The sequence below is a fragment of the Myotis davidii genome, unplaced genomic scaffold, assembly GCF_000327345.1.
Source record: "Myotis davidii unplaced genomic scaffold, ASM32734v1 scaffold249, whole genome shotgun sequence".
Classification (NCBI taxonomy): domain Eukaryota; kingdom Metazoa; phylum Chordata; class Mammalia; order Chiroptera; family Vespertilionidae; genus Myotis; species Myotis davidii.
Genome location: NW_006300367.1, coordinates 256,228 through 267,926, shown reverse-complemented (window position 1 = coordinate 267,926; position 11,699 = coordinate 256,228). Strand labels below are relative to the sequence as shown.

At 44.4% G+C, this 11,699-nt stretch overlaps 1 protein-coding gene across 1 annotated transcript in view; it reads right to left on the bottom strand.

Annotated features, from left to right (window-relative positions):
• Positions 1–156: 156 nt before the first annotated feature.
• Positions 157–11,699, bottom strand: part of GABRQ (gamma-aminobutyric acid type A receptor theta subunit) — a 19,367-nt gene continuing 7,824 nt past the window's right edge. The window contains exons 3-9 of the mRNA XM_006776822.2: positions 10,830–10,897; positions 8,159–8,379; positions 6,202–6,284; positions 5,537–5,674; positions 4,810–4,962; positions 3,276–3,529; positions 157–2,655 (exon numbers count right to left, since the gene is read on the bottom strand). Of these exons, the coding sequence (XP_006776885.1) occupies positions 1,729–2,655; positions 3,276–3,529; positions 4,810–4,962; positions 5,537–5,674; positions 6,202–6,284; positions 8,159–8,379; positions 10,830–10,897 (1,844 nt within the window). The 3' untranslated portion in view covers positions 157–1,728. The remainder of the gene's footprint in view (positions 2,656–3,275; positions 3,530–4,809; positions 4,963–5,536; positions 5,675–6,201; positions 6,285–8,158; positions 8,380–10,829; positions 10,898–11,699) is intronic.

Genomic DNA, 11,699 nt, shown 5'->3' with positions numbered 1-11,699 from the left:
TTCATAAGGGTGCATACACACATATATGTATCCACACATTGTGATCTATACATTCTTATACACACCAATAGAGATTTACACTGATATACATATAGCTATACAGATTCTCAAATAGTTGTATGTGCACACACAGAGCTACCTTGATGCACACACACACACACACACACGCACACCCTGGTATACACAGAAACAAACTCAGAAACACAGTTAAAAGGGAGGTGACTGAGGGATTGCAGGGAGGCTGCCTAGGAAGGAAGGAGGACCATATGCTGAGTGCTTTGCAAATCTTGTTCCTCCATGGCCTCAATCAATGAGTTGGAGTTGTTTGGCACATTGGAGCACAAACTAATTTCTACTTCCCTTAGAAGCCCCAGTGAGTGGGCAGTGCCCATATTCCATATGTTCACACTGGTCACTGGCGGCTTTCTGCAGAAATGCTCCAGGTACCATAGAATGAGGTCTGGTGCCTAGCAGAACCTGATGGAGCACCCCCTTTTGTAAAGTGAAGGGGAGAAAAAGGGAGTGCCTCAATTGAGAGAGTTAAGTGGACAAGAAGGAAGAGCAAGTGGTGTGGCTTTACCACTTACTGGCTGCATGTTCTCAAGCTCCATTTTTCCCCCTTGGAACATTGGGATAATGTGCTTTGCCTTCTCTAGCTCACAGGGCTCCTGTGAGGGTCTGACGAAATGATGGTTCTGTGAGCTCATTGACACTACACTGGACAAATAGAAAGGATTAGTATAGAGATTCACAACAGTTGTTCATATGCTATTCTAGACCAGATGGTGAAGTAGCAGGTCAGAACTTTTCTAACTCTAATCTTCATTCACCACGTATTTGTTCTATGACTAGTGTTCAAATCAGCATCTGACCTAGACACATGTACTAAGTCCCTATTGTCAAGCATTCTGGAGCAGAAATATAGACAAGAGAAATATAGACAAAGATGCCAGTTCAATTTGGTTAATCTCCAGCTTGACATTACTCAGCACCTCACAGCTCCTGCTGGAAAAAATGCTCTCTCACCTGACATTTCACTCAGCACCCCTATCTAACCCCCTACATTCCACTCCCAATCTTGTGCTACAACAACACACTCAAAATAAAACAGAAAAATCGTGCAAAAAAGGCACTGTCAAAAGTCCTCAGTTTTCCCAGAGCCAGTCTACTGCACTTCCAAGCCATAGATAGCCCTTTCCCTGTGCATCCTAGCCCAACTAAGCTTGACTTTCTCCCATAAAACCCTAAGCAACAGGTGAGCAAGGACCATAATCACTAGGAGGGGGGGAAACGCATAAGAAAAAAAGTAATGAAAAAGAAAATTCAACACTTTAGGGGGACAGAAAAGTCCCCAAAAATGTTTGTGCACAGGGCTCAGCTCCTTCCTCTGTCCCTCAAGATGGCTTCTCTCTGTCCTCTAAACATTTCCAGGGGCTTTTCTGTACTCATTAGATATTAAAAATATTTGAAAAGGTGGCAGTCTTTCAGTAGAAAAGAAAAATCAATTAGCTCTCGACTTCTAACTCTTTCTCAATCCCTTTCCTTCCCGCCAGAACAAGTTATTACCAACTACTCACCACCTCATGTTTATAAAGAGAAAGGTAGAACTGATTTGACTGTCCAAATAACCAAAATTAAATTAACAAAGGAAAGAAGGCAAAACGGAACCAAAATAAACTGTGAAAGGAGCACAGCACAGTGTCCCTGCTACTCTGGGGCACTATGGGACTAAAAGCCATGGTATGGCCAGTAAATAATGTTGAACACCACAAAGGCAAGAGGGAAGAGGATCCGGCACCACTTATCAATCTTAGGAATGTAGTCAGGGTCAAAGATCTCAGAACAAAACCTTTCCCTGCAGGAGTGCCCAGGGCTTGGGGGGCAACTATCATCAGATTCTGAACTACTGTCCTCATCTCCATCAAATCCCATGAAATTGTCATCATTATGGCTCCAGGTAGTGTCAGCATCACGCTGTAGTTGGTTCTCCAGGTCAAGGTAGTCTTGTTCAACGTTGATGTCACCAGGCAAGTGAAGGAACTCCTCACGGCATCTATGCATGTTATCAGGCTCACAGCTTGCTTCTTGCATGCACCCCTGGCCATGGATGAGCAGATGCTTTCTATTGGGGCCATAGCCATGGTTGTCATCCAAGCTGTAGCTCTCTTCGGGTTCTTCTGGGTCACAGAAGGTCTCAGCATGGCAATGGGCCTCACCAGGATTGTAGATTTTGGTAGGAATAACACTGCCATCAGTCTCAAAACCATTAATGTGAGTGTCACAGCTGTGCAGTGCCTGCTCTGAGGTGGGGGAGAGATCATTCAAGCTTTCTTCAGTGGCCAGCCAAGACTGGAGCGAGAGCGAAGACAGTGAGCTGAGGCTTTCTGAGGTGGCCAGTGGGACCCGCTCTGAGATGAAGGTCAAAGAGTCGAGGCTTTCTGGGCTTGCTGAGTGGGCCTGCACTGGTCTAGAGAGAGGAGAGCCACCTTCATCTTTGATGTCAAACTGGTCATCTTTTGAGGAAATAGTGGATAGACTCATAAAGTCAGCAGATTCACATCCTACATGAATAACCACTTTCGGGGAGGGAGGAGCACTTGTGGTCGTTTCGACTGACAGAATCTCCTCTTCCTGGCTTCTCTGGCACACACGGGGCTGAGGAACAGGACCAAGAGGCTGTTAGCATGTAAGGGAAGTCCCTGGTGGCTGCCAAATCTGTGTAACTCTGAGGCAGCTGCTCCCTCTGGAGTGCTGTGTGGTGAACAGAGGCAAGGCCTCCTCAGGCAGTTAAGATTTGGCTCCCTGTGAAGGAGGGAGTGGTGCTAAACATTAATGTACCACCAGTAGCAAAAGCCTCAGCATGGCTTTGGGAGTCAGAAAAGCAAAGGAAGGAAGGGTAGACCAGTTCTCTGTTGTCTGTGTTTTTTTTTTCCCTTTCGACCTCCTTATGCTCCCTTTTGCTCTGGCTCCATCACTTGCCCTTGGAAGCATGCTAAGTGGACTAGATTTGAAGACCAAAGGTCTGGGGAAATCTAGCTCTGCCACTTACAAGCCTTGTGACTTGGAACAATGACAACCTATAGAGGAGTGATAATCAATTTTTCTACTTCTTTGTTATCTGGTGTGTGTGTGTGTGTGTGTGTGTGTGTGTGTGTGTGTGTGTATGTGTGTGTGTGTGTGTGAAAGGAATTACTAAGAAATGTGAAAGGGTCAAGTGCCAAGCTTAGTCTAAAGAGGCACTCAGGAAAAGCTGATTATCAGCCAAAATGTCAAACCTGCAGCTCTGATTCCTCCTGGTAGCGATAGTGATCCATGATTTTTCGGGCTCTGCTGCGTTGCCTATGACGGCGCCGAGTTCCTACTCGGCTGTAGAAAAGATAGTTGATGTAGACATATTCCAGCAAGGACAGGAACACAAAGAAGAAGCATACAACCATATAGATGTCAATGGCCTTGATACAAGAAAATTCAGGGAGTTTTTCCCGCAGGTGTGAATTGATGGTGTTCAGGATGAACATTGAAGTCAGACCTATAAACAACATGGCATAGGTGGCTGAAGTTCTTGACAAGCCATTGGACTCATAGTACAGGAAGGGAGCAAAGACAATTTCTGGGGTGGGGAGGGTTCTCAGCAAAAAAAAGGCCTTCAGCTCTCCAAGTGCGGGCCGTTCCTCTTTTTTTCCTCCTCCCCATCTTTACACTGAGCCTGTGCTTCAATAGTTCAGTGACTTCTCATTGCTTTTAGGATCAAGTAAAAATTCTCTAGCGATGATTTTACACTGATTTACATCTCCAGTCCCATTTTACCCTATAATGGCCCTTACCCTTTGGCTTCTAGTTCATATGCTTTCCTTTAACTCCTCAATACTAAATGAGATCACATCCCTAGAAGGTTTTGTGAGTCCTAAAATATTACAGAAATATAAAGTTTTAGTATAGTATATGTTCCTAAAGAAGGAATCTAAGGAGTCTGCCTCAAAGACGGTAAAGGGGAAACCAGATCTAGATCTAAGACACACTGCTTTCTTTGTGGTGAGGCCAGATATACTTAGGAGTTGATTTCTTAGGCCCCTCCTTGATACTGCTAAAAAAGCTTTGATGCTCCCCATTGCTTAGCCATGAAATTCCAACTGCTTAAACTACATTTTAAGGTCTTTCCAAGTCAAACCAATCTTTCTTTCTGCTACTCTTCCCCAGCTGCTGCCCCAAGTACTTTATGATTTAGCTCCCTTTTAGGGCCCCTGTGCTTTTAATCAATTTATTTCCTCTTTTAGGGAATGGCAAGTTTTGTGTCTCTGCCTCCTACAAGTCTTGAAAACCCAGTTCATGCAATAGTTTCTTGGGGCAGTTTTAGCTAAAAACAAAACAAGCAAACAAACAAACAAAAAACTGGGTCATTTCCTCCTGTGGATTCCAGTGTCATCTGTCTTGGTCTTCCACTAGATACTCATTGAGGGCAGCTCCTTTAAAAGTCTTCTGCTGCTTAGTGGGGCATTTTGATATGTTGTTTAATCAATGTTTGTTGTATTGTATTTCTGATCTGCATTTAGGACTTGTCCATTCATTTATATATCCAGAAAATAATGAATTCTGGTACTTTGGACCCAACACATGAAGATCCCAGCCCTTATTTTTTTCACACCTGTTGGTCTCTCTGCTGGAAATTGGCTGAGTACCTGTACAAATGCTTGCTGGGTAGGACCTATCTTGTTTCCTTGCCCTTGCAGTCACATACTGTTCCTATACTTTTCCCTTACTCTCAACTTTTTTCCTCTCTGGGATTTGGGAGAGAGGGAGGGAAAGACCTACTGATTGTCACCCTGGCTACAGAAGATTCATAGTTCATCCAAAACGTTGCCCAAGAAGCAATAGTGGTGATGATAGTAGGCCAATAGACCTGCACAAGGTAGTTGATAATTTTCCTCTGGATCAGGAATCTCAGTATTAGTCGCACATAGGAACCTGGCAAGAAGACATACTGTTATCAGGGTGGCAGGTCCAAGGGGATTTTCAGGGTTAAGTATAGGATGGAGGAAGGGAAATCAATGGGCAGTTCAATTTCTAATACTACAGCCTAGGTGGTCTGCTGAACAGACCACATTTGCTGCCTTAAGGACAGTGACAATGGCATGTGTCTGTATGGCATAGCAAATCTGCTTTCTTCTTCTTCCTTTCTCCCTTCCTCCATGTCAACTGAAATTTAAAAATTGGAGAGACATGACATGTTTTAAAGCTGCAAACGGATGGAGGGTGAGGGACTGGCCCTGAGAGGAGGCCTGCTTTTATCAACACAAGCATGAATCCTTTATACCTGTGGAGTGTTAAACTTGGCCAAGTGCTTCCACACCCATTTCCTTATTTCCAGAGAGTAAGCCAGAGGGACTTTAAGAAGGGTGTTTTTGGAAGGTTCCAGAATCAGAAAAGAAATAGCAAAGGAGGCCATGCAGAGTGTAGAGGTCCAAGGCAGAGGTCCCCAGAAGTTTACCAGGGTACCAAAGAGACAAGGGACAGGAGACAAGGAAGTAGTTAGACCCACCTGTGTAGAAAATCTCCTCTTTTCTAGTTATTATCTTTCCCAGGAGGTTAAATTGAGGGATCTGTAGCTTTTCAGTCCCCTGGATGGCATTCTCATCACCTTCCCAGTATAACATGATGTCTTCAACCGTGTAACCATCTGGGAAACAGAGAGTAACAGAGTTATCCAATCTCAGAAAGCAGGGATAGGCAGATTTCACACCAGTACAGTCTGTGGAATCAAAGGATGGTTGATACCTGCACTTCGGGGGTTCCTTTGTGTTTTGCTGAGTCTGAGCATTTGGGGAGGAGGGCACTTGGAAAGGGAACTCTCAGTTTGGAGGTGTATTGTTGTTGTTGTTGTTGTTGTTTAGTCAGGAAGGAAAGCACAGCAAAGAAATGCGTTCCTACCCACTAGCTTGTTCATAATTTCCCAATAGCAGGGTAAAATTTTCTCATGGGACTATTTACACCCTAAAGTCCACCTTCTCCCAGATGCCATGTCTGTCTATCTATCTATCTATCTATCTATCTATCTATCTATCTATCTATCTATCTAGGAGAACAGAGACAGGGAGGGAGGGAGTAGGGGAGATGTGCCATTCCTGTCACTATCAAGTCTGTCTTTAGTTTCCCAATGGCCACAAACATAGGTAGGGAAGAAGGGGCCATGAGAGATAGACATACAGCTCTCCACTTCCAGCTTGCAAATCTGCTTGTCCAAAGGGTATTTCTGAATATTCATAGAACAAGCTGCTGTGGTGGTGAGTCTGCAAAGGAAAAGCAAAAGGAAAAGAAAAGTGAGTCTAGCCCAGGCAAGCAGCCACTCCCGAGAACATTGCAACGTTGGGGAAGGAGAGGTATCCCAAGGACTGATCTGTCCAACACCTTCCTGTACTTCCTACACTAGAGCTGAACCCTCTCCCCCTCTCTACTTTTTTTCCTTCCTTCTTCCCTTCCTCCCTCCTTCCCTCCCTCCCTGCCTCACTTCTTTCCTTCCTTCCTTCCTTCCTTCCTTCCTTCCTTCCTTCCTTCCTTCCTTCCTTCCTTCCTAAAGGTAAGATGACTTACAATTATGTAAGGAGGAGAGAGGGACATTGTATGTGACAAAGAAACCAAAATCTCTGGCTGGACTTGAATGAATAATACATGTGTGGCATGTCAGGATACCTCGGGGTGTCCAAAGAAGAAGGGCCCTTGAGGAAACTGAATGCAGAGACAGAAAAAAGGACTTTCTTGCTGAACAAACAGCAAGATTGCCAAAAGTAAACTGCTGCACTGAAGTAGCTAAAGCTCCACATCTGCTGTGCAGTGCTCACATGAAGTCCTCAGGTATGGATGTAAACAGTGGCCCAGACCCATCTTTGGCCATGGAAGCTGTTCCCACCCCACAGTGCTCCAATCTTTGTGTATCAGACTTTGAGGGTACTGTGAACTAGCAAAATGTCAGTGGATATAAATGGGTAGGAGGGATAAGGTGGGCCATGAAGTGTTGGGCAGAGACTTCAAGTAGCCTTGTGTTGGGTCCATGAGAGGAATCTGAGGAGGACTCTGGAAGAAGCTAGGGAAATGGGAGAAGTGACCAGTGCAAACAGGATAGTTTTAAAAGCTCTCTGACATCTGAGCTGGGGGCTCTGCTCCAGCCCTTATTCTACCATTCCCAGCAGCTATCCCCAGCCTAGTAGTCCCTTTCAACTTTTGAAATGATGTCCACTTTTCACAGTGGGTAGGTTGTGTGTGTGTGTGTGTGTGTGTGTGTGTGTGTGTGTGTGTCTCCCTTCTGTGAATCCTCCGTGCAGCACTAATCAGCTGAGGTCCCTTTTAAATGAAACAAGTGTGATCAGTGTCTTGTTCCATGCAAGCTTTGTTATTCTCTGACTCCAGCACCTTGTTCTATGGGACAGTGGATGGGCAATAAGAGGGAAACAAGATACAGAACAGGAGTATCCTAGAGAAAGAGAGACCCAGAGATAGAGCTGAATCCTGACAGCTACCTCTTGGGGAAATTTTCTGAGCTAAATTTGTCTCTCATGCCTAAGTGATGGTTTGTAAGAGATGACACTGTGAGGAGAACATTGGTGGCTGTCTGCAATGCTATATATGGACCAATGAGGAGTTCTAGCATGCACACATTCTGTGCGTGCAGAGCCACAGACAATACACCCATACTGCATACCTCTGGGTCTCTACATGATACAAATATGACCAATGGCACACCTCGGGCCCCCTCCCTTACTGCATGGACTTCAGAATTTATATGACTCCCTCCCTCACTGCATGGGAGAGAAATGGCACAAAGATAAATAACAGAATTCTATAATGCTAAAGCATTGATTTTCCAGTTGAAAGAATCAAGGAGGATTTATTGACAAAGAAGGCATTTGAGTTAGCAACTGAATGACGGCCAAGATTTGGACTCATGGAAAGGGCCACTCCAGACAGAAGCAACAGCAGAAGCCAAGGTGTGGAGACAGGACAGCTAAGGATGTCTGTGGAAAATTGGGTAGGATGAGTGAGGGGGCAGTGCAAGATAGGTTTGAAGAGCAATGGGATCCTCCATGTGTTCCTTAGAGTGCATTCATGGGATACTCAGTGGGAATTATGAAGCCTGCCAGGAGGCTCCCCTGACCTCAGGGAAACTCACCGGATGCCATAATGCACTGTTCCATCTGGGTGAAGCTGAAACATACGATTTTCCACAGTCATGTCATGCACCAAGGTATCCTTGCTATTTAGAAAGTAGCAGTCGGGGAGCCACAACTTGTCAGCCATCCGATAGTCCAGAGTCAAGTTTAAGTTGGTCTCACAGTATGCTAGACGTGGATCTTTCCAGGTTTGATGAAAAAACATCGTGACCTTACAGTCCTGGGGAAAGAAATCTCAATTGTGAGCAAGGTTGTCCAACTTTTCATTCTGAGTGTGTGTGCAGGTGTGAGAAATCTATACTAATAAAAGCCTAGGTGGTCCTCACACCCTCACGCGACGGTCTCACGTCATCACAAAATGGCCACCACAAGATGGCCATCACAAGATGGATGGCAGGGAAGGGCAGTTGGGGGTGAAAAGGCCAGCAGGGGAGGGCAGTTGGGGGTGAACAGGCCAGCAGGGGAGGGCAGTTGAGGGTGAACAGGCCAGCAGGGGAGGGCAGTTGAGGGTGAACAGGCCAGCAGGGGAGGGCAGTTGAGGGTGAACAGGCCAGCAGGGGAGGGCAGTTGAGGGTGAACAGGCCAGCAGGGGAGGGCAGTTGAGGGTGAACAGGCCAGCAGGGGAGGGCAGTTGGGGGTGAACAGGCCTGCAGGGGAGGGGAGGTGGGTGCTACCAGGCTGGCAGGGAAGGGCAGTTGGGAGCGATTGGGTCAACAGCGGAGGGCAGTTGGAGGCAATCAGGCTGGCAGGGGAGGGCAGTTGCAGGAGATCAGGCCAGCAGGGGAGCAGTTAGGGGTGATCAGGCAGGCAGGCAGGTGAGTGTTTAGGAGCCAGTGGTCCTGGATTGTGAGAGGGATGTCCAACTGCTGGATAGGGCCCCTACACCGACAGTTAGACATCCCCTGAGGGGTCCCAGATTGCAGAGTGCAGGCCAGGCCGAGGGACAACTCCCTCCCTCCCTCCCCACCCCCACACACAAATTTTGGCCACCAGGACTCTAGTCCTATTCATAAAAGCCTATGTGGTCATCAGGCACTCATGCTGTGAAGCCCTCATGCCACAATGAGCAATCACCAGGAGGCTGCCTGCGCAGTGGGTGCACATGGGTGGGCGGGGCTGCGTGCGCACGCAGGTGGGCAGGGGCTTGATGCTGCATGCACAGCATGGAGGTGGGTCCCCTGGCTCCATGCAGTGAGGCCTGCGGTCCCACAGCTCCATGCGGCACGGAGGCAGGACTCCCGGCTCTGGCTTACTTCTTTGGGGCAATCCATTGAGGAGCCCCGGATGGGTGAGCAGGGCCTACCTCTTTGGGGTGATAGATCATGGGGCTGCCGCACTGTGAGAGGGCACAGGCCAGGCTAAGGGACTCCCCCCACACTCTGAATGCATGAATCTTATGCACTGGGCCTCTAGTACAGTATAACTATTGATGACTAATGAAACATATGTAAGAATGTTAAATGTTAAGAATAATAAAATTAACTCTGGGGAATTAAAATCCAGGTTAAGAAATACAACATTATCAATAATTTTCAAGTTTCAATGTATCCCTTTCAGAATATATTTCCTACACCTCCCAGCAGTAACCATTTAAATCTTAGATTTAAATGACAAGAATTCCCTTGTTTTATGTTGAAGTTTTTTGTTTTTGTTTTTAATCTATGTATGTGTTTCTAGGAAACATATTGCTTAGCTGGGCCTATTTGAAGATTTTTTTTCCCAAATGGAATCAAACTGTATGAATTCATAATAGTCTTATTTCACTCAAAATTATATTTGTGATATTCATTCAGGTTGCTGTGTGTAATTAAAATTGGCTCACTTGCATTGCTTACATATTGGATAATATTTCTTTACATGAATATACTATGTATATTATTGTGTGAACACACCATTCATGCCAAAATCACAATGAAATAAGAATTATAAAGTGAAAGTTCTACGTCACACCCCCTCTAAGAACAGATGGGAGTTTCTAATGCTCCTGCCTGTGAAACATTGGTATTGTCTGACTTTTGACTTTTGTCTTTTGTAAATCTGGTAGATAAGTAATAGGGTCTCATTGTCGTCTTATTTTTCATTTCACTGATTAATAATAAATGCAAGCATCTTTTCATATTTTTATTTGCTACTTAGTTTTCTTCACAAAAGTAAAGTTCCTGTTCAAATTTTCTGATCTTTTTTTGTTGTTCTTAGTATTCTTTTTATTAGTCCACATGAATTATTTATATTTTTGTATCAGTCCTTTTTGCTGCAAATATCTTTGTCCATTCTAATTTATCCTTTCACACTTGTTAAACTGGTTTTGTTTGTTTTGCAAAACAAAAGTTTCAAAAGTTTTGGCTAAACATAATTTTTATATAGTTGAAGTTACCAGTATTTATTTTTATGGTTTGTGTTTTCTGTGTCTTTTTTTTTATTAAGTCCTTATCTACCATAAAGGTGTAAAGACAGTATCCTATATTATCTTTTAGAAACTTCATAAACCTTTTAGGTCTAGAATCCATATGGATTTATTTTTTTTTATTCCAAGTGGTTGTAGTTTCCAAAACCTATTGTTTCTCCATATGAGCTATGTTGCCTGTCAGAACAACTGGAGTTGGCTTATGACTTTGCGCACTGTCCCATGTACTTTGTCCCCAGTTTTATGGCTGGAGCTGGCACACTTACCATAGTTATTTCTGAGATGTGTTCAATATTGGAGACATACATAGATATTCCCACAGGCACAGGGTCACCTGCAATGCAGGAAGACAATATTATATGTAGGGTAAGATAAAGGGTAAGAGTCTGAATTCAGGAGCCAGACTGCCTGGTTTTGAACCCCATTTTGACCCTGGTAAGATAAAGGGTAAGAGTCTGAATTCAGGAACCAGACTGCCTGGTTTTGAACCCCATTTTGACACTTACTAGCTGTGTGAGCTTGAATAAGTTACTTAACCTCTCTGAGCCTTTATTTCCTCATGGGTAAAATGAAGATCATTTAAGCACTGGTCTCATAGTTAATGCAGACCAAGAATTTAGAGCAGGGTCTGGCCCCTGATACACGAAAAAGGAAGAAATTAGGGCAAAATAAAGAGAAAATAAGGTGATGAAGCACTCTTCTTTTAAATGTTTTCCTGATAAAAACTAAAGCACAATAAACGGAAAACCAAGAGCTAAGATATTTGGTGTATATGATATTTGTATGAGTGCATGTTGGTGTGTCCATGTGTGAGGGTAGGTGTGTCTTTGTGTGAACAAATGTGTGAGATGTGAACATGAGTTTATGTGAGCATACTCACAGGGATGAGTAAATATGTGAGTGTGTTCATGTGCAGGTGAATGTGTCATTGTGTACATAAGTATATGTGAGCATGCCTGTGTGTGAGAGAATGCATGAGCATGATTGTGAGCTTCAGTATGTGGTCTGAGAGAAAATGTGAGCACATATACATGTATATAGGCATGTTGTATGAGAGTGAATCTATTAGTGGGTTCATGTGAAAATGAATATTTGCGTGTGAATGAGTGAATGTGTGACTATGTGTGCATGTTATG